This window comes from Brienomyrus brachyistius, unplaced genomic scaffold (genome assembly GCF_023856365.1).
Source record: "Brienomyrus brachyistius isolate T26 unplaced genomic scaffold, BBRACH_0.4 scaffold73, whole genome shotgun sequence".
Classification (NCBI taxonomy): Eukaryota; Metazoa; Chordata; class Actinopteri; order Osteoglossiformes; family Mormyridae; genus Brienomyrus; species Brienomyrus brachyistius.
In genome coordinates, this window is record NW_026042348.1 from 601,845 (window position 1) to 625,493 (window position 23,649).

A 23,649-nucleotide genomic window follows, 5' to 3' on the forward strand; every position below is an offset into this window, starting at 1 on the left:
CGTAGGTGTGCATGTGTGAGTGAATGGTGTGTGAGTGTGCCCTGCGATGGGCTGGCCCCCCATCCTGGGTCGTTCCCTGCCTCGTGCCCATTGCTTCCGGGATAGGCTCCGGACCCCCCGCGACCCAGTAGGATAAGCGGTTTGGAAAATGGATGGATGGATGGATTTGCACTACCGCATAGCTTGCTATATATTGTTTGCCACAACTATTCTATAAAGCTATAACTCGCTGTGCACCAGTTGGGGCAGCTTCGAATCTCTTCCTGCAAGTGGTTTCTCCCCCCCCTTTGTTCCGCTGTCTGACTCTCCAAGGCCCGAGCTTTCCTCAGGGTCTGCGGAACTTACTGCAGGCAGCTATCTCGAAGCGAGGTCACACAGTATTCAAAACAATCTCTTCTTGCCTAAGGCCTAAAGACACACACAGACCCTATATGCCAACCTCCCGGGCCTACCGATGTCCAATTTTAATTCCACACCCTCACACCTGAGAGAGCTGGATCTGAGCTACAATCACCCAGGAGACTCAGGAGTGAAGCTGCTCTCTGCTGTACTGGAGGATCCCAGCTGTAAACTGGAGAAGCTGAAGTGAGTACAGAGTGTGTGTCTGACACGCTACAGATACTTATGCATGTATGTGAAGAAGAGGCACCAACAAATAAATGGATACAGCAGTACTATGTCATTCTGCTTCTCCTATAGTGTGGATCACGGTGGAGAGTGCAGGACCAGACCAGGCTTACAGAAATGTAAGTGTCTTTGCATGTTTTTATTAGTAATTACTACTATTAATACTACTATACTACTATTATTACTACTAAATAATACTACAGTATAAATGTATTCATACAGTCATTGTGCTGAGTGTGTGTTTTGCACTGTATGCAGATACATTTCCATGTTTGTGTTTTGGTGAGTTTCTATATATATATATATATATATATATATATATATATATATATTATTTTAGATAAGATTCAAAACAGACATCACCAAAATACCATTCTTATTACTTTATGACTGCATTCCCATAATTGTTGTAAATATGTTTGTGGTGAGTACATGTGATGATGAGGTTATTTTGTAATTTTCATCTGTACATGCCGTTAGTTTAGCACGTGCAGCGTTTTTGCGGCTCTTCTCGCTGGCGGCCGACATTTTCTGAGGTATTTCACATACAGGCAGGTCGCAGGTTACGGATGAGATCCATTCCCGATGTCTGTCTTTAGATCGAGCTTGTAGGTAAATCGGAAAAATAAATGCGGCACATAATAATGATAATGAGTAATAATAATTATTATGCAATAAAAATAAAAGTAAATATGGTACTGTACTGTACCTCGAGCTGACGAACCACGTCACAAAGTAGCTCGTGTTTTCGTTATTACATACCATTGTATATGTGTTGTACAGAAGAATAAAGTACCGGCTAAAGTGCTGCTCTGCCTGACAGTATTAGTGGCTTTTCCTCCTGCCTACAGACTTCTGCCAGCTGACGCTGGACCCCAACACAGCACACAGACGTCTGTCTCTGTCAGAGGGGAACAGGAAGGTGACACATGAGTGGGGGGCTGAGGAGCAGCCATATCCTGATCATCCAGAGAGATCTGACTGGTGGGACCAAGTTCTGTGCAGAGAGAGTCTGACTGGCCGCTGTTACTGGGAGGCTGAGTGGGATGGAGTTGTAGCCTGGATAGGAGTGACTTATAAAGGGATCGAGAGGAAAGGAGGGAATTATGACTGTCTGCTTGGAGACACTGACAAGTCATGGAGTCTGTACTGTTATACTGACAGATACTCTGTCTGGCACAATAATAAACAGACTCTCATACCCATAGAGTCCTCAGGCTCCCGCAGAGTAGGAGTGTATCTGGACTGGGGGGCTGGTGCTCTGTCCTTCTACAGAGTCTCCTCTGATGGACTGACCCCCCTGCACAGATTCACCTCCACATTCACTGAGTCCCTCTATCCAGGGTTTGGGGTTTATTATGCAGATTGCACAGTGTCGCTGATGCTGGGATAGCTCACTGCATGAAGAGGAATCATTTTTACTGTTCCACTGTGCGCTATGTTACTGCTTCTCCACTGTAAATCTCTGATTTTTAACCTGTATAAACCTTTTTACTCTGAAATGTATGTTTGACAGAAATAAATGACGGGGTTCAGGGAGTTGAACAAACATGCAAAATAACTGTTTTTCACTCTGACTAAAATGTAATGTACATTATATATATTTATGTCTATATATTATATTTACTAACTGTATAATGACAATAAAGTCTTTCTGTTCTATCCTATTAATGTCCTGCTTGACATTACCAGTGCCTGAGTATCATAATTAAAAGGCATTCTGGTGAATTACATTAAAATCACTTTACTTCTTACAACTGAACACAGCTAATTACATTAAATCACCATACATAATGACCATTTAGCAGGAGACATTGTTGTGAAAGCAAAAAAAAAAAAACTGTAGAGTTGGAAACAAATGAAAAATATCACATTAGTAGCACACATTACATTCAATGACTAAAATACAAAAAGCAGGAATAAAACTATCCCAGCTAATCCAGTGAACTTTCATACCTGAAAACCGACAAGCTAATTAGCAAATGGCTTTGATCTTTCTCACCTCTACTAAAACATGGGGAAAGGATAATTGAATGCAAACTACCATAAATGAATGCATAAATGAATGCCAAAAGCAAGTGATTAAATTTAAAAAGTGAACTAAGGTTTAACTTGAGAGAGTAATCCAGCTTGTCGGTCTGGTAATCCAGTGTCTGGTATTTTTCCATTTTTTTCTGCTGACTTACCATCTTGTAGACCTGCAGGGTGGTCTCACACTTCTCCAACAGTTCCTCGAACTGGGCAGGGCAGAACTGAGAGAGACAGCATGGAGATGACACTACATACAAGTTCCTGTCCTCTGATCCAACCTTCAAATTTCTTGATGAGATAAAATCCAATTAAAAATAGCTTGTTGAGATGGCCGCATTGACGATAATGAGTATAACTATCTGTTCCAGAAACATCTGGTCAGACCAGTTATTTATACTCTGCCTAAATTCACTAAAGCTTGGTTAATCCACCTGGCCGTCATATTATATCTGGCAATGAGTGCATGACTGAGTCACTGTCCCAGTTTCTTGATTATCATATCAAAGATTTATCACCTGCCCTTTTTTATTCAAAGACACGTCTGATCTTTCACAAAAATTGGATGAATTCAATGAGGTGAATTCTGTGGAGGTTTTATGTACAATAGATGTTACTAGTCTTCATACAAATATTCCTCATCAAGCTGGTTTAAATGGACTGCATTATAATTTACAAAAATCTAATGTGCCACATTCAGCCTTTTTGTTTTCTTTTATTCCAGGTGTCCTTACCAAAAATATTTGATGTTCCAGGACGAATACTTTCTGCAAATTCAGGGTACAGTGATGGGTTCACCTGCACAGCAAATGTACCAGTGTTAAATTAACACTACATGGTGTTTATATGGTTCCACACCATTGAATGTTACCTTTAACACTTTACAGTGTGCAGTGAGTGTTGTTTGACAGTGTTAATCTTTATTAAGTCCAAACAATAATATGCAAGTATAAAAAACCATGACAGTATGCAGCCGTCATACTGATCAAGAGGGAGATGGATTCCAAGTCCCAAAAATGAACGTGTTTTGGTGTGAAATGTACAAATCAACCTCAGGACAACATCAAAAGACCTTGTGAAGGTGCTAGCTGACACTGGTAAGATAGCATCAATATCCACAGTAAAATGAGTCCTGCAATAACATGACCTGAAAGGCCACTCGGTAAGGAGGAAGCCATTGCTTCAAAACCACCATAAAATGTCAGACTACAGTTTGTAACTGCACATCAGGACACAGATATTAATTTTTGGAGATATGTCCTGTGGTCTCATGGAACTGAAAATTGAACTGTTTGGCCATAATGGTATATTTGGAGGAAAAAATGGTGAAGCTTGCAAGCCTCATAAAACCATCCCAACTATGAAGTATGGAGGTGGCAGCATCATGTTGCTATGCTGTAGGAGGGACTGGTGCACTTCACAAAATACATGGATCATGCCGGTCCCCTTGTTCATTACATCATCGTGGGGGATCTCATTACAGTCAAGGTCCCACCCAGAACCCAGCAGGGGCCAGCCAAGGACCAGCCAAGGACCAGCCAAGGTCCCATCATGGAAACTGGGGAAAATTCAAGTGGCTACATCTGTATACGTTTGTTTTTTCATATTGATAATACAGAGACTGAAGCTGATTTGAAGTGAGATTTAGTGGGTTTCAATATTATATCCTTTAAAGGTTGAACAACTGTAAACTGACAGTGAGATGCTGTGAAGCGCTGGCCTCATCTTTCACCTCACCTTCTCACCCCCAAGTTGAGAGAACTGCACCTGAGTGACAATAAAATTCATGATTCTGGAGTAGAACTGCCTTCTGATGGACTGAAAAATCCACACTATAAAGTAATAACATTAAGCTCACTCTGTGTGACATTAAGATTTAACTGTTTTTTCAAGTCATGATTTGATTTACATAAAATCTTTGTTCAAGAAATTTGGACAAATTTATAACCCAGCAGTGCTAACCACTGTGCCACCATGCCACCCATTTTTTTTTAACACACACACACACACACACACACACACATGTAGAGTATACCTATCCTTATGGGGCCCGGTCATTCACTTCTATGGGAAAAATGCTAATGCTAACTATGACAACCTTAACCCCCACCCTGCCCTAACCATAACCATAAGTAACCAAGCAAAATACAAGAGTTTTTACAATTTAAGTTTCATAGCAGTCACTGATTTTTATAAAATAGAGTTTTCCCTTATGGGGACCGGTTTCCTGGTCCCCATAGGGGAAAAAAACTGACATTTATCACGTTATTGGGACATTGTGTCCCCATAAGGATAGATATACCGCTCACACACACACACACACACACACACACACACACACACACACAGTCTGCTGTACTAAACATTACTTTGTATTATACTACGGGACCGTTGAATGCTTGAATCTGATTGTCGTCGCACGCTACGGCCCAGCTTCTACGCCAGTGGACTACATACCCCAGCAGCAGTTAAACTGAGGTGGGGCAGCAAGGAGGGGAACCTGCTGCCCACCTCGGTGTTTTCTTTCCCATATGTTGGGCTAAGTGCGCATTTGGGACAGAATGGGTTATACGTTTACTGTACACTGAATGGTGTGTCGTGCCGTGCATTGGTGGACACGGGTCCACAATTTCGTTAATCTGTGAAGGATTACTGTCTGACGCGGACTCTGTGAGTGCCTCAGACCAAGGGACTTCCGAGTGGAGGATTACTATGGTCACGGGACAGAAGGTAGCCATGTCAGGCAGGAAAGCGGTGCGCATAACCATAGACACTATTGCGCTTGAACACCCTTTTCTCGTGGGAGAAGCGTTCCAGAGCACCGTTGCAGGATTATCAGGTGGGGGCTCCGATGGAGTGGGTCACTGTAGACATGTTAGGGCCCTTTTCCGTGATGGACAAGGGGAACTGTTATGTGTTGGTGGCCATGGATTATTTTACCAAGTGGCCAGAGGCATATGCGGTGCCTGATCAGAGCGCGGTGACTATGGCTACCCTTCTGGTGGACGAGATGTTTTCCCGTTTCGGAGTCCCGGAGGAATTGCACAGTGACCAGGGCCGAGATTTTGAAGCAGAAGTGTTTGGAGAGGTCTGTGCCCGTTTGAGGGTGTGGAAGAACCACACCACCCCTCTGCACCCGCAGAGTGACGGCCTGGTGGAGCACAACCGGACCCTTGCCACGCAGCTCACCATGTTGACCAGCCAACACCAGAGGGACTGGGATCGCCACCTGCCGCTGGTGCTGTGGTCGTACCGTACCGCGGTCCAGGAATCAACACGATCTACCCCGGCGGCACTGATGTTCGGGAGAGAGCTGAGGACGCCTGTGGACTTGGTGTTCAGTTCCCCGCCTGAGCCAGAGGTGCCTGGTAAGCCGGGTTTGGAGTACCTATATCACCTGCGTGAGAGGCTGCGGGTGGTGTATAGGCTCACCCGCCAGGCGCTGGCAGAGGCTGGTTCCAAACAGCGGCGGGCGTATGATGTGCGTGCCCAGGGCAGGGACTTTGGGGTTGGGGAGATGGTTTGGGTGTACAGTCCTGTGAGAAAGAGGGGGCTGTCTCCTAAGCTCATGTCCCACTGGGAAGGACCCTGCACTGTCCTGGAAAAACTTTCATAGGTGACTTATCTGGTGCGGCTGAGCAGAAGGGCGAGGTTGGTGGTTCTACACCGGGACCGTCTTGCGCCTTACCGGTCTATGGGTGTGATTCAGGTGGGGGTGCGGGGTGTGGACGAGCCCCAGCCCCAGCCTCCTGTTTGTTCTCCTGCTGTTGCTGTTGCCACGAAGGTGGTAACGTCGGCCTCGGCACCTCACAGGCTTTGTGTTGGGTTAAGTGTCTGGGGACATCCACAGCTGAGGTGGGGGCAGTGTAACGGAGTTGAGACGGGGGGTGACTTCCAGTATGCACTGCCCCTGCCGAGTTTTGTTCGGGTTGTTTTGGGTCTGTTTTAGGGGTTAAATGAGTTATCGTTAAAGTTGTTGTGTTTCGTGCTATGGGGAATGTGTAGGAGATAATTTCAGTTAGTTTCATTTAAGGTGTGACGGTTACAGTCGGTGAAATGCTGTGTTGTTTGTATGCCTTGGGGCAAGTTTTAAGCCAATGGGGGAAGTGGGTGTTGGGCATAAAATTGTTCCAATTTACATGCTCGGTACTAGTTACAAAAATAAAAGCTTGGGGATTCTCTCCTTTAGATCCTTTGCTCCAGTGTTGTCATTATTCTTGCATTGACGTATAAAACAAGCAAAACCGTCGCAGTGTGGAGGATAGGGACCGGTTCGGCAACACAGAAAAGCAAAAATGAAACAGTAAACTCAAGTATGCAAATCACGTGCTAAATTTAAGAAATCCTCTCTGCTCTTGAATAACATTTACTTTGTTGTATGTATCAAATAAAATTTTAATTAATCAAATTAAACCTAAATTTTTAAGGTCTGGAATTTTACGTTACATAAACATATTGTTATTTGTAATTAAATGTATTTATTTATATTAATCTACCTACTTAAACAAAAAAAAAATATTGATGATGTAATTAATTTTATTAAGACAAGTGGTTACACAAAATTCATTTATCTAAGAATAGGTACAAATTCTAAGTTCATAGTTCAATTATATGTTATATGAACTAATTCATTTCAATTAAATTTGAATTAAACTCAACTTGTAGCATCACCTTTGTTGATGTAAGGCCAACTGATTACCAGTCCTGGCCTTGTGGCCATGGGTGATGAGTAATATGTGCAGAAAGGTGTTAGGAGAGCTGTAATGCCCTTAGCTTGGCAGGTCCTCTTGGTGACATCTGCTCCTGTGTCCTGGTCAATGGTTGGTTGAGAGGCTTTGGCTTCCTGAGGGGTAACCTATGTGGGGATTGGTGGATCACTAAGGTTTACTTATTGGGTGGTGCCATGGGACAGATAGGGGCAACCCATTTTGTACCTGTGTGTCATCCATATCGGCTAGCAACCTGTAACAAGGTGTAGTCACAGTGATGTAACAGTTTATGGTGTAAATTGAACACTAAAAGAGTTAATAAATTTTAACACTGTACAAAAACAATCACTGTACTTTGTAGAGTGTTAAATTTAACACTGATTGGTGTGGACCATATAAACACTGCAGTGTTAATTTAAGTCTGCACATATGCTTTCTGTACATGGCAAATATGCCAGTGTTAAATTAACACTGCATGGTGTTTATATGGGTTCACACCATTCAGTGTTACCTGTAACACTTTACAGTGTGTAGTGAGTGTTGTTTTTACACCGTTAATATTAACTCAGGGGGCGGCATGGTGGTGCAGTGGTCAGCAGTGTTGCCTCACACCTCTGGGACCCGGGTTCGAGTCTCCGCCTGGGTCACGTGTGTGGAGTTTGCATGTTCTCTCCATGTCATCATGGGGTTTCCTCCAGGTACTCCGGTTTCCCCCCACAGTCCAAAAACATGCTGAGGCTGATTGGACTTGCTAAATTGCCCATAGGAGTGCATGCGTGAGTGACTGGTGTGTGAGTGTGCCCTGCGATGGGCTGGCCCCCCATCCTGGGTTGTTCCCTGCCTCGTGCCCATTGATTCCAGGATAGGCTCCGGACCCCCTGCGACCCAGTAGGATAAGCGGTTTGGAAAATGGATGGATGGATGGATATTAACTCATATAGTGTTCGATTTACACAAAAGGGTAAGTCAATGAGTCTCCAGCTCCACATATCTGCCCCATTTTAATATGCGCACAAGAAGTCATGAGGATCAGAAGAGCCGTCCCACATTTACCCACCATCATGGGAAAGACTCCAAAGAGGACCTTAGAGCTTTTTCGTAGTTTGCACTGACGTTTCGATGGCTTAGTTCTGACTGATCTTGATGAGTAGGGAGCTGTGGTTTTTTTCTTGATATGCAGTTTTATAACATAAACTCTTTAATAACAATTCAACTCTTGGAGGTGTACAGGACACTTCTCCAAAGTGGTGTATATTTTAGTGGTTTGGGGGTGTTTTTGAGTACCAGCCCTGCTCTTGTATGATAACAAACTAGGCAGTACTGATAAATAATTATCCAAAAAATCCTAAACTTTCTGTAAGGTACGGCCACCAGCCATGCCCAGACCGTACAGGTGCCACGCCCACTTAAATCAGACAACGGTATCTCAGGCCTGCCTCAGCCAATCATCACCAAACTTCAATATGTCCTGTAGGACGGTAGTGGGAAAGGGCCCTCCAAATTTGGTGCCGATAGGTCAAACGGGGGCGCTACAGCAATGTAACATGTGTCTCAAACCTGCAAAACCAGCGAAACTGACATTTATCTCATTTCTGTGACATAATACTGGTCAAAATCCTTTGTACTGCAAGTTCTGTGAGTCATGCCAAATCAAGATATATGTATTGTTTAATGACAGCCATTTGCATTCCCTTGTGATATTTAAAAACTGAATAAATGACATAATCCTATAACTCCAACAATCTGCACCCCAACTAGGTGATTCTGGTATCAAGTCAATCAGGATGCTGCCTTCATGGATGATTCATAAACAATACTTGATCTGTCTGTATAATATGGCCACCAGCCACACCCAACCTGCACCATTTCCATGCCCATTTCAATAAAATAGATAAATCTCAGGCATGCTTTATCCAATCCTCACAAAATTTGGTCCACTAATGTAGCACTAGACCACAGAATGACTCTCCAACTTTGTTGCCGATTGGTCAAACTGGGGTGCTATCGCCACTGTTCATATGTGTCTACGACCCAACTTAACTGAGAAGGCTTAAAAGTAATGAATAGCGTTTATCAAATGGAGCGCAGGCTCCACCTGCTGGCCAAACCATTTCCATTCCCATTTCAATTAAACAGCTAAATCTCAGGCATGCTTCATCCAATCCTCACAAAATTTGATCCACTAATTTAGCACTGGCCCCCAGACAGACCCTCCAACTTTGGTGCCGATCGGTCAAACTACGGCCACAATCCATATACGTCTAAGACACACCTTAGCAAATTCAGCTGAAATGTCATTATTTCCTATAAAACCTTCAAAAAATTGTTACCTTTCCCTTCATCTGACTCCAGATTTTGAATTTCCTGTCACTTTCCTGCCATTTCACTCATTATTATTATCATTATCATCAGACTTCTTTTATAACATAGGCAGTGTGTACTGCAGATTTCAGTATACTGTTTCATAAATGCTATTCCACCTTTTCAGGCCTTCTCATGTCTACAAAAACGAAAAGCATGATATTACTGCTGGTGTATGCAGTATTCCCTCAAATAAGCAGTCGTTATGAATATTTAAGACAGCTTATATTCACACAGGTACTATAAACTAAGCTTAACCTGCAAGATCTACACTTACCACATTAGGTAGGCAGGTGCCAATTTCTACATACTACTACATCTGACAGAAGCCACACATTCTTTTGGGCTCAGACACTCCACCAGAGGGTTCTTTAATAATCTTTCAATAATCTTTAATGACAGATTATTTTCTCTTCAATATCAGAAGCTCTATGACACCACTACAAGTGGCCTGGGTTATAAATGAAGTAAAGTTAAGTTAAAGTTAAAGATAGACGGTTGCTGTGGGCTAATTAGCCTGTCGGTTTCAAGTACATTTCAGGTGACTTAGTTTGGAAATTTTTATTTCTGCTTCTTGTAATTTGCTTATAGAATCTAATGTGTGCTACCAAAGTGCTTTGGTTTGTTTACATCTCTGCATATTTGGTTTCACAGCTATGTGTCCTGTTAAATGATTATTATATATATGTTTACATTAATTATATTCAATTGTAAGTTGTCACGCGACGCGAGCGCGGGTAAGGCTCACGGAAAGGCAGGCAGGCAAGGAAGCAGGCAAGACCGGCAAGGTACGGGGAAACAGGGTTTTTAATACTACGAGGAGCCGGGAACATTGGACGCAGACTAACATCAGGTAACATCAATGACAGACAACGGGTTAGTACAAATCAGGAACTTAAATACATGGAACAAGGCAGCAGGAAACAAGACACGACTGGGCACGATCAGGAAATCACAGGTGGGTAATTAGGGGGCGTGGCACACACGAGGAGCGGACGGAGTGGGCGTCACATAAGTAGTAAAGTGAATATATTATTTTAATTTACCAGAGAATGCGGTTTAATTATGTCACTCAGTTATGCTTTTGGCACTGCTGAACCGGGACATCAATCAGATACAATAAAAAGCTTTTATCCTGATAGGAATTACAATATATAGACATAAATATATAAAATGGGCACATACTGGGGAAGGGAAAAGCCCCCCCACGCATCAGGATTACACTTTACTGGTTCATTTTAGTCAGAGAGAAAACCTGTCATTTTGCATCTTTGTTCAGCTTGCTGAACCCCGTTATTATTATTATTTTTTCTCTAACATATATTTCAGAGTAAAAAAGGATTATACAAGTTAAAAAGCAGAGTTACCATGAAGAACCAGCAACATGCGTGATACAGTAAAAATGATTTCTCCAGCACACAGTAAGCTATCCCAGCATGCACAGTGATACTGAGCAGTTTATATAAAGCCCAAACCCTGGACAGAGGGGTTCAGTGAATGAGGAGGTGAATCTGTGCAGGGGGGTCAGTCCATCAGAGGAGACTCTGTAGAAGGACAGAGCACCAGCCTCCCAGTCCAAATACACTCCTACTCTGTGGGAGCCTGAAGGCTCTATGGTTATGACAGTCTGTTTATTATTGTGCAGGACAGAGTAACTGTGAGGATCACAGATCAGAATCCATGACTTGTCATTGGCTCCAAGTGCACAGTCAGTACTCCCTCCTTTCCTCCTTATTCCTTTATAAGTCACTCCTATCCAGGCTCCAGCTCCACCCCACTCAGCCTCCCAATAGCACCGACCAGTCAGACTCTCTCTGCACAGAATTTGGTAACAGCGGTCAAATCTCTCTGGATGATCAGGATATGGCTCCTCTGTCCCCCATGTCGCCTTCCTGTTCCCCTCTGACAGAGACAGGCGTCTGTGTGCTGTCCTGAGGTCCAGTATCAGCTGGCAGGAGTCTGTAGGCAGGAGGAAGAGCCACTAATACCATCAGGCAGAGCAGTGTTTTAGTCTGTACTTTATTTTTCTGTACAACACAAAAACAGCACAGCTTCCCCTGAGGAAACGGGAATTCAGGTCCAGACAGCCCCAGAGTTAAGAACGCCTGACTGATGGACAGCTCATACTTACCAACAGACTGCCGTACAGCGTCTTGTGTCAAAAATGCATACGCTACTTTGTGAAACTTGTGAAAACATTGAGTGGTAGTTTGTTTTTTTGTTTTTTTTTTTAAGTGTTTTTGGTGATGTTTGTTTTGTTTTTATCTTTTGAATGTTGTTCTAAATGACACACATAAACTCACCTAAACACAAACATGGAAATCCATCTACACACAGTGCAAAAAGCCACACTCATCACAACAACTGTGTGAATACAACCATAACATTCATGGTATTATTAATAAAAACATGCAAACACACTTACATTTCTGTAGGCCTGGTCTGGTCCTGCACTCTCCACCGTGATCCACACTACAGGAGAAGCAGAATGACATAGTACTGCTGTATCCATTTATTTATTGGTGCCTCTAATTCACATACATGCATAAGTATCTGTAGCGTGTCAGACACACACTCTGTACTCACTTCAGCTTCTCCAGTTTACAGCTGGAATCCTCCAGTACAGCAGAGAGCAGCTTCACTCCTGAGTCTCCTGGGTGATTGTAACTCAGGTCCAGCTCTCTCAGGTGTGAGGGGTTTGACCTCAGAGCTGAAGCCAGGGAAGAACAGCCTTCTTCTGTGACTCTACAGCCTGACAGCCTGCAGAGAGACAGACAAAAACACTCTGATAAATAAGATCACCTCACCATTACAAGTATAAGTTTTAATATAAATGCAACTTCTTCCAGTAATTACAGTTTACAGTGTGGAATACCCAATAATACTGACCTCAGAGTCTCCAGTTTACAGTGCAAATCCCCCAGTCCAGCAGAGAGCAGCTTCACTCCTGAATCCTGCAGGTCATTGTCACTCAGGTCCAGCTCTCTCAGGGGTGAGGAGTTTAATCTGAGAGCTGAAGCCAGTGACTCACAGCATTTCTCTGTGAGATTACAGCTGTTCAGCCTGAAACAGGAGCCGAGTTATTATTCACACACAGACCAGAATATATTACATGGACAAAAGTATTGGGACACCTGGTCATTACACCTACAGGAGCTTTTATGACGTCCCATCCTAAATCCAGAGGCATCAATATGGAGTTGGTCCCCCCTGTGCAGCTGCCACTTTTCAGGAAAGTCTTTCTCACAAGATTCTGGAGTATCTGTGGGACTTTGCCCGTTCATTCAGAAGAGCATTTATGAGGTCTGGCACTGACGCTGGATGTGAAGGCCTGGCTCATAATCTCTGGCACAGTGCAGTCAGACAGGAAACATCCTTCTGGCATCTGCCAAACCCAGACTCATGCATCAGACTGCCGTCACTCCACAGAACACATTCGCACTGCTTCAGAGTCTAGTGGCAGCGTGCTTTACAGCTGTCCATCCAGTGCTTGGCATTATGCTTAGTGATGTGAGGCTTGCATGCAGCTACTCGGCCATGGAAGCCCATTGCATGAAGCTCACGCCGCACAGTCTTTGCTCCAGAGGAAGTCTGTAGCTCTGCAGTTATTGATTCAGCAGAGTATTGGTGACTTTCATGCACTATGTGCCTCGGCACTCAGCAACCCTGCTCTGTTACTTTACATGGTCTGCCACTTCATGGAATCAGTTATATTCAGCTAAGTAAGAAATCCAGCTGTGTGACACAGGCCCCGTTCTTTGATTTCAGGATACCCCAAGTTTACACACTAGCCGCAGAAACACCAATCCTTTCAGATTTCATATTTGTTTAAAAGAAATATTTATAAATAGTAATACTTCATTCATTCTCATGGAATTGTCTTTTTGCCTATCCCATCTCGTTCTTCATAAAAGACAAAGGCAGGTGAGAGGAAGTGAGAGGTTACGGCACAGGGTCAGCCAGCATCCAGCGCTCCTGCAGTGACTGGCATTAAGGGCCTAAGGATGATTTCAATTTCTGAGTAGTTTTCCCAGTATTAAGGCAAACTAGAACATTCTGGCTTTTGCTGGTTCATTCCACAAAGGATGGTCATGGAAAATCTGCATTTTTTTAATGACATCGATACCTTCAGTCTATATAAGATCTGGGATCCAAATAAATCCAGCCTGGTTATTAATCCAAGAGGTGGAAATTAATGTTATATTTATATAGTTTCATTATTTACTTAAAACAGTGTTAATCTATTACTGCCAGACTAGATCTGTTGTCACATCCAAAGCCAGGGGCACCTGAGGCCAGCAGAGGGCGCCAGTGAGCAGCCAGAGACAGCAGCCTTCTGCAAGCTCCCAGCTCTGAGCTCCATCACCTGGACACACCTGCTGACAGTAACACTCACACACCATGTTTGTGGGGCTGGTGTGTGGCTCAATAGGCTAAGCCTCTGTGCCTGTGGTCAGATGATCGGTGTTTTGAGGCTCAGCAGAACAGTCACATGTCTGTGGGCCCTTGAGCAAGGCCCATAACTCCCAGTTCCAAGGCTGCTGGATGTCAGGTGACCCTGTGCTGTGACCCCTAAGCTTGCTCTCACCTGTAACTGTGTCTCTCATGGAGAATGAGAAGAGAAGCATTCCAATGCACCTGTTCTTGTGCAAATAAAGGATCATTTCATTTACAAACCCTACAGATAAACAGTCCTCTTTGTTTCTATAACAGGTTAGGATGCATAATGGAAGGTAATGCAAATTGAAACTTTTTTTTTTTTTTACTAAATTACTACCCTCAATCATTCTAAAATCTGGGTTCCAGATTATCAAGCCTAGTTTTTAACCCATGAGGAGGAATATACTGTATATTTTATTTATTTTAAACTGTTTAAAATGTTAATGCATAAGTGTCAAGCAAGATACATTTCCACATCCTCACTTACAGTGCTGTCCTAGATGTCTTGACCACAGGCAGCAGCCTCCAATGCTCCTTATCTGATCTGATGAATTTCTTCAGATCAAACACATCCAGCTTCTCAGCTGACATCAGTAAGACAAAGGCCAAAGCTGAATACTGAGCAGGTGAGAGATCTTCTGCTGAAAGACTTCCTGAATTCAGGTATTCTTGTACTTCCACTACTAGAGAATTGTCACCCAATTCAGTCAGACAGTGGAACAGGTTGATGGTCCTTTCTGGAGATAAATTCTCCTGTATTTTCTCCTTGATATATTGGGCTGTTTCCTTACTGGTATGTGAGCTGATTCTTGTCGGCCCCAGTAGCCTTTGTAACAGAGTCTTACTGGAGTCTGTTGAGAGGCCCAGGAGGAAGCGGAGGTAGAGGTCCAAGTGTCCATTCTTGCTCTCTAATGCCTGATTCACTGCAGTCTTCAGCAGGTCAGCTGATGAGTTTGACAGAAACACATATAAAGCAGCGAGATACTCCTGGATGCTCAGATGCACAAAGCAGTACACCTTCTCCTGGTACAACCCATACTCCTCTTTAAAGACTTCTGTGCACACTCCAGAGTAAACTGAAGTTTCAGTGACATCAATGCCATTCTCTGTCAGATCTTGCTCATAAAAAATTAGATTGCTTTTCTCAAGGCTATCAAAAGCCAGTTTACCAAGTTTTAAAAGGAATTCCTTTCCAGATTTATTAAACTCACTTTCATGGTTTTTCATCCATCTCACCACCAATTTCCTAAACCAACTTGTCCAACTCAGGTTTGCGGAGGTCGGTAGCCTATACTTGTCATTTTTTAAACTTGTCTGAAAGATCAGGAAGTGTGTGTACATTTCAGTCAGATTCCTTGGAATTTCTCCACTGTCAGTCTCACTAAAAAGCCTCTCAAGGACAGTGGCTGAAATCCAGCAGAACACAGGTATGTGGCACATGATGAAGAGGCTCCTTGATGATTTCACATGTGTGATAATCCTGCTGGCCAGGCTCTGATCACTAAATCTCTTCTGGAAATACTCCTCCTTCTGTGCATCACTGAACCCTCGTATCTCTGTCACCCGGTGGACACACTCAGGAGGTATCTGATTGGCTGCTGCTGGCCGGGAGGTTATCCAGAGGAGAGCGGATGGGAGCAGATTCCCCTTAATGAGGTTAGTCAACAGCACATCCAGTGACGTTTTCTTTGTTACATCAAACCAGCTGTCAATCTTCTGAAAATCCAGAGGAAGGCGACACTCATCCAGGCCATCAAAGATTAATAAGATTTTGTACCTAAACAGCTCAGCAGATTCAACTGATTTCAGATCTGGGACAAAGTGGTGAAGCAGTTCAATCAGACTGTATTCACCCTTAATCAAATTCAGGTCCCGGAAAGGAAGAGCAAATATGAAGTGAACATCCTGGTTTGCTTTTCCTTCTGCCCAGTCGAGAATAAATTTCTGCACAGAGACTGTTTTCCCGATACCTGCCACCCCTTTAGTGAGTACAGTTCTGATAGGTGTCTCACGCCCACATAAGGGTTTAAATATATCATTGCACTTGACTGTAGTATCTTCTGTTCGCCTTTTCTTGGATGTTGTTTCAATCTGTCTCACTTCATGTTCATCATTGACTGCTCCAGTCCCACCTTCAGTTATGTAGAGTTCTGTGTAAATCTCACTGAGAAGTGTTGGCTGTCCTTCCTTAGCTTTCCCTTCAAATACACACTCAAATTTTTTCAGTCGGGTACGTTTGATTCTGCGCTGACATTGTGACAGAAGATGCCCTGAATTGAAATGAGAGGTAAATGCAAAAAACTTTTTTTTTTCCACTCACACAAGCAAATCTAAATCAAATTAAATGATAAACCGAAATTTAAAACACTTTTTGTCATATAATATTTTTTTCTGTGGCACACATAATGAGACACAGCTCTTACTCTTCTCCAGCATGTCAGCGAGATCATTTTGCTCCATGGTCTTCAAGATGCACAGTGTGATCTTCAGAGCTCCCTCTCTACCACAGGTCTTCTGCATCTGACCATCACAGTCCAGGTCATTGTCCTCCTCCAGCTGAGGCTCAGAGCATTCTGGGTAATTCTGATCTAGGTACCTCGTGATCTTCTTCAGCTCATCTTTCAGGAACCTTACAGCATTTTCCTCTAGTGACTAAAATACATCATCACAGTTAATTATTGCTACTTGCAGCAAACCTTTCCATAGTTCTATTTATGAATCATAGGTTTGAATATCTTTCCTTTAATATGATTAGTTTCTTATTGCACAGCTGTATAAAATGTAAGCCAACTCACACAACACTTCAGAAAACATCTCAGGAATAAATGCAAACCTTCAATATGGATGATAAACCCGATTTATCATGTAGATCTGAACTGCAATCTTCCATTTGGTCTCTGTGAATTAGGCAGAAATATGAAGACCTCAAATCATCTAAATAGTCTCTATTAAAATGCTCTTGCTGCCGACAAAGAATTGGAAAAGATGTAAGTTATTTGCCCCATAGTTTGAATGTGCCTGTATGCCTTTAGACTGAGTGTTTTAAGCAGTGTCTCTTTAAATGTACATTTACCTTTGATCTCTAGGAAAAGGTCCCTCTCTGAAGTTGAGTGCCTTTACCATTGACGCGTCACTCTTCATGGAAACACAGCTGGGTACAGGGGAGTCTGCTCTCTTCATCAGGACACTGTGGGCAGTGAGAGGAAACAAACCCTCATGGTATAAATATAATTCATATAATGTGGGCAGCATCAAATTACATCTTCATTCGATCAGTCTTCTGCTTAACCTGCTGTGAAGCTGTTCATGCAAACAGGTTTGTTTACAGTTAGACATCATGTGAAATAAACTGTCTGACCTAAAATTTATATTCTGATATGAAAGGTTTGGTTATCACTGTTACCACCTCTGTCATTAGACTTGGCTGCTGTTCCTTTTTTCAAGTTTATTTGCATATTTACTTGCTCTCTACCACATTATGATATGTGGTTGTTTTGGGTAGGTTTCTAAGGATTATCTAATGGTTGCCTCTAAAATAGAAGAACTTGCTGATTTTGGAGCAAAGGGGAAAGAAGGAAGATGCTGAGATATTTCTTTATTAAACTACAAATATTAATATGCTACCCAGCCCTAGCTAGGAGCCCAGTGTACTTTTATGTTCTGGCCTGACTATAGACCCAGAGAGACATGCATGCTAGTCGGCTGTAACACTGTTACCTCTCAGTCCCCTTTGTTTTACGCTCCATAGGGGAGGTCAGTTCCGAAGCAGCTCCCTCCATTTTTTGCTGCAGTTACAGAGCAGATGATTCCTGCTGAGGCCTCTGTGAACATGAAAGAAACACATACAGAAAATGCTGTTAAATGACAGTATTATAATGAGGCTTTTCCTGTTGATCAATGCCAGTGGTGGCCTAATGGTTAGGGATGTGTGTTTGTGATTGGAAGGCTATTGGTTCAAATCACCACCAGCAAAGTACCACCAATGTAGCCTGAGTACGGTGCCATTCTCCAGGACTGCAGAGCTACTATCCAAAAGGTTTTCTGTACTACTTGGCTTCGGATGGGCCACACCGGTTCTCAGGTTAACGCCATCAAACCTGTTATACCTGAAATACCTGTTCCTGGTGTTTACCTGGGAATGTGTGGCTCATCAGAAGCCAGGCAGGACAGAGAACCTACTGAATAGCAGCTCTCCAGGACCGGAGCTGGAGACTTGTAGGCTAGAGGCTGGAACCCAGGTCCTTTGGTACGCTAGCAGTTATCGGAAACTTTTATTATTATCATTAAAGAGATTAAAGAAACTTTCTTAAGCATTCACTATAAATTCGTATGTGTCTCTTAGGACTTCGGATATATACAGAGACCATATAATGGGTAGAATAAAGTGAAATTCTAGCTGCTCTTGTATGAGGCGCCAAGTATCAAGCGCTCATTTTCGTGCACAAAATACGTTCTGTGCCACAAAGACATTATTTAATGACGAAATCCAGTAATGTCTTCCTGTATTCTGTCACGCAGAAACACAAACTCCACTTACATTTCATGCACAGAATGGATATCAGCATCATCAGACACTTGTTTATTCCCGTAGTGTCCCACACTTCATGTTTAAGCAACACTGTATTTAAGGGGAACTCATAATTGTGCTTCAGTTATTAAATATAAGTCTATATGAACGTGTTAATTCACTGAACATTCGACAAAATATGACATTTACTCCATGCACTTAGTTATAATGTATCGAACTACAATAAACATCTAATTATGCTGAGCAGTATTAAATCCCAGTATGTGCGTAAAAGAATGTCGGATTAAAGGGGCGGTCACCCCACATGAAAATAATAAAAAAAAAACGGAATATGGATTATTTTATTTTCGAAGATAAAGTATAAAATAGACACGGTGTGGTGCGACCACCCCCCTTATATATAACTGGCCCCTGAAGGCCACCAGAATCAAAATTTTTTGCCGTCATCGCAGGTCAGACATTCTTATTTTATTATTAGTTGTATCTGTTGACTATAATCTTACCTTGCAATGCAAATATCTTTACATTATTCCAGAATCTTATTCGTGTTCCTTGCTGAACTGTCAGCTCTGGCTTTAAATCTTTCACTTTCATTTACAAACAGGTAATTATCAGCTTTGTACTGCAGTGGGGGTGTGGAGAGTACCTGCCCTCCGGTAAATGACGATCGAGCTGAATGTCTTCAGGAATGTCTTTTAAAGGATACTGAGACAGACGGGGGGAGGGGAATGTGGAATAGGAAGTGTGGGTGTTTAACACAGAGACCTTTTTCACTGGCAGCCGATTCGAGGTGGGGGGTGCAGTGGCCCGTCACCAGTGAAGACAGTGAGGAGAGGGGGGGTAAATGTGTAGGAAAGATGGGGCTCCATGTTGTCGGTAGGACTGGCAGCGGGGCGGATCCTCTCCCTTCTCTGGAGGAGGACGGGGAGGCTGGTGTTGCCTCAGTCCTGGGAAGTAAGCGTCCTTTATAAAGTCGGACGTTAGTGTGGATGTGTATGTGGCTGGGCGTTGATGAGGGTTTTAAATGAGAGCTGCGGCAACGTGTGCTCAGGGCGGGGAAAGAATTAGTATTTAGTGTTTAATGGTCATCATTGACACACCACCGTACAAAGTGGACAACAACAAAATGTGTTCTCTGCGTTTAACCCACATGTTACACAGGGGGCAGCTAATTCAGCACTCGGGGAGCAGTGCTTGAGGGTGGTATGTTGCTCAGGGAACCTCAGTGGGGCCTGGATGGGTGGGGTTTCGATCCTGGAATCTTTCAATTACGAGTGTGTGGCCCTAATCATCAAGCCACCACAGAGTAACTGCAGAGTTACGGAAATCACTTACAAAGATTTCATATTGACCCTTTTCTTTATAATAAGCACATGAAGATTCTGTTTTAATGGGGTGTGTGTTGTTTTTAATTCCTATGTTTTTATTTTAGCATGTTTTTCAATATTCCAGATACATTTTTATACTGTAGCCGAGGATTCACTGCCTGAAATAAGAGGATGCAGCACGTGCTGTCGCCTGTATCACTGCCTGAAAAAAACCGATGCAGCACGTGCTGTCGCCTGTATCACTGCCTGAAATAAACGGATGCAGCATGTGCTGTCGCCTGTATCACTGCCTGAAATAAACGGATGCAGCACGTGCTGTCGCCTGTATCACTGCCTGAAATAAACGGATGCAGCACGTGCTGTCGCCTGTATCACTGCCTGAAATAAACGGATGCAGCACGTGCTGTCGCCTGTATCACTGCCTGAAATAAACGGATGCAGCACGTGCTGTCGCCTTTATCACTGCCTGAAATAAATGGATGCAGCACGTGCTGTCGTCTGTATCACTGCCTGAAATAAACGGATGCAGCACGTGCTGTCGCCTGTATCACTGCCTGAAATAAACGGATGCAGCACGTGCTGTCGCCTGTATCACTGCCTGAAATAAATGGATGCAGCACGTGCTGTCGTCTGTATCACTGCCTGAAATAAACGGATGCAGCACGTGCTGTCGCCTGTAATACTGCCTGAAATAAATGGATGCAGCACGTGCTGTCGCCTGTATCACTGCCTGAAATAAACGGATGCAGCATGTGCTGTCGTCTGTATCATTGCCTGAAATAAACGGATGCAGCACATGCTGTCGTCTGTATCACTGCCTAAAATAAACGGATGCAGCACGTGCTGTCGCCTGTATCACTGCCTGAAATAAACGGATGCAGCACGTGCTGTCGCCTGTATCACTGCCTGAAATAAAACGGATGCAGCACGTGCTGTCGCCTGTATCACTGCCTGAAATAAATGGATGCAGCACGTGCTGTCGCCTGTATCACTGCCTGAAATAAACGGATGCAGCACGTGCTGTCGCCTGTATCACTGCCTGAAATAAATGGATGCAGCACGTGCTGTCATCTGTATCACTGCCTGAAATAAACGGATGCAGCACGTGTTGTCATCTGTATCATTGCCTGAAATAAACGGATGCAGCATGTGCTGTCGCCTGAATCACTACCTGCTCTCTTCTCACTTTAAACCAGCAAAGCTGACCAGACTGGAGAGCCACCTGGATGTCCATATAAAAATAGTGTTTTTCCAAATGTACATTTTTGTTATTTATTGGCAAAACATTTAATTTAAATTAGGCAGTTGTATAACTATTGCATCTTATCATTATATTATTATTGCTGAGAGCTTCACAATGTGATTATATACGATATTACTATGGAATATTATTTAGCACTTCATAACGCATAGAGAATGTAATCATTGGACTCTTTTAATAAGCTGATGTAAGCTGTGTAGAGAGTGACCTTGTTATCTTTAGAGAGCGCAGAGCAATGACTGCTGTGCACAATCTGACGAAAAGTATGAATTAGCACCTTGTGTCGGCTTAGAGGTTTCTGTATCTGTTAGTTATTTTGTTAGCGTTTGATGTATGAATATGTACTTTATTAGTGCTGCAGATTATCACTATGTTGAAGGACAATTATATTATTAACCCTCTAGCCAGACAATGTGCAACAAGCAGAAGCTGCCAAGGTTTGCTACAGAAGGAAAGAATTCGCCTGAGCTCACACAAAGTTCAGAGCTGGGTATTTAAAAAAACCAAGCAGAGATGGTTACGCCACCATTATGTTCAGCCGAGGCACCAACCAGTAAAAGAGATGATCGACAAACTTATCATCTAAGGGTGTGGATCAAGGGAGAAAACGACGATGGTGAATGGCTGAGGGAATGGTGATGAAGTGACGAGACATTGTTATGCAGTAATAAAATGTACAAAAATTTGTGTTAAACAGTATTGGACAGACTCCTGCAGAGTGTCCAGCCTTGGCTGTAATCTCGCTGTTGCAATAAAGACTAAATCTGAAGATCTACACAAGCGGCTCCTGACTCCTGATTGGGTGGGAAGAAGAACCACAACATTACGAGGTTTAATACCACTATAGTGTAATACAAATAAAGACCAAATTGGCTGTGTGATAGATTTACTTAGGCAGACTAGATTTATTTTGTGATTCAAAAATGAAGATATTACATGGCATATCTTATCGTGGATGAAATGAATACATTTTGTTAATAACAAGGTAACATGCACAATTTATTCAGAATAATTTTATTATATTTTGAATGTTCATAGTCTCCATACAAACATTTAAAGGCTGATGTCATTGAACTGCGATTTTTAAAAAATACGGGACAAGAAAACTATTATTTAAAAATATTATACATAGGCTGTAGTTTGATGCCTCAGAATAATGGCACATGCAGTGACATTGTATTTATATGCACACGTACATGACCTGGCAGTAAATACATGCCTACATCTACCCTTCAGAACAGTGACAACATGTTATTTTATCTTGCAGTCTCAGAATAATAGCATGACAGATACAAAAACAAGAATGACCAAGAAGTCAAAATGGCGTCATAGAATGACATATTGTGGCTTGATAGTAGTCTGGGTGCTGACAGACAGCATGTACTCTCAGGCCACTCCTGCAGCCAGGAACACATGCAAGGATATCAAGGATGTCAGTAGCATCCTCACCGAATGAGAAAACTCCCATGAGTCATTCTGGCCCAAGTTCATTCTTTGAAGGCAAGTCTGCAAGACCGGTTTCACCAAGAGGGCAAGTACAGTCTTTAGGTTCTTGGTATTCGATTCACCCATAGATATGAAAGATGCCGTCCTGCTGTTCAGCTTACTGTGACCACGTGTCAGCAGCACCGCCGTCTTGGAGCGGAATTTAAATCATAAACAAACAACATGCCAGGCATGTCGTGGCTCAATTTAAAGCTCAAGGGCAGCACAAATGTTTGTTACTTTTTTGCAGAATGCATTTTTATTTAGCAGGGCTCAGAGAAGGTGAGAGCTCCTCCTAGTGGCTACAGGAGTGCATTTTCCCTAAAGCAGATATAATGGATGGTGGCCTTATTGCTTTTAGACCACAATCAAATTATTTTGCTAATTTAATATTCAGATTTTCATTGGGCTTAAATTTAACAACACAGCATGTTCTAGGATGGTATGTCATGGATATTAGTCTCTACCACATTTTTGCACTTTGAATCTGGGCCTTTTTCTATGTTTGAGTTGCTGTATGACAGGTGTTCTGAGTACAATGACTCGTATCATTGGTTTACAGGGAAGTGGGTGGTACCAGGAGCTGCATAGCAAAGGTGTCACAACTCTTGTAACATGTTTCCACATATAAAACCCATCAACCAAGGTCAGAATGGGTGACCAAAATCGGCTTAGATCAACAAATACACCACACCCAACCATAAAATACACATAATTATAGATTTTTTTTCCTAACTTAAAAATCATATGCAATGAAAAGCAAGGTGCTGTTTAATTAATTAACACACAGGTCTTGGGTTTTCAAAAACAATCAGCACGGAGCCATAAATAAGAACACAATAAGAAAAGGCTGAGGGGGCCTTTTTGTCAGAGTCTTTCTCA

At 42.8% G+C, this 23,649-nt stretch overlaps 1 protein-coding gene and 1 long non-coding RNA gene across 2 annotated transcripts; one reads left to right on the plus strand and one right to left on the minus strand.

The window, feature by feature from the left end:
- The first annotated feature begins 475 nt into the window (after nt 1-475).
- LOC125726521 (uncharacterized) lies at nt 476-1,724 on the plus strand. Its single transcript, XR_007388223.1, has 3 exons — nt 476-585; nt 700-746; nt 1,479-1,724. It is a non-coding gene; the product is annotated as an uncharacterized LOC125726521 (long non-coding RNA).
- A 9,020-nt stretch (nt 1,725-10,744) lies between these two features.
- LOC125726502 (NLR family CARD domain-containing protein 3-like) lies at nt 10,745-19,316 on the minus strand. Its single transcript, XM_049002881.1, has 10 exons — nt 19,197-19,316; nt 17,883-17,986; nt 17,239-17,352; nt 16,999-17,062; nt 16,589-16,817; nt 14,653-16,435; nt 12,615-12,788; nt 12,312-12,485; nt 12,151-12,197; nt 10,745-11,684 (listed from the first exon to the last, which is right to left on the minus strand). The coding sequence occupies exons 2-10, from the start codon at nt 17,942-17,944 to the stop codon at nt 11,152-11,154; spliced, it is 3,180 nt and encodes a 1,059-aa protein (XP_048858838.1). The 5' UTR covers nt 17,945-17,986; nt 19,197-19,316; the 3' UTR covers nt 10,745-11,151.
- Between the last annotated feature and the right edge of the window lie 4,333 nt (nt 19,317-23,649).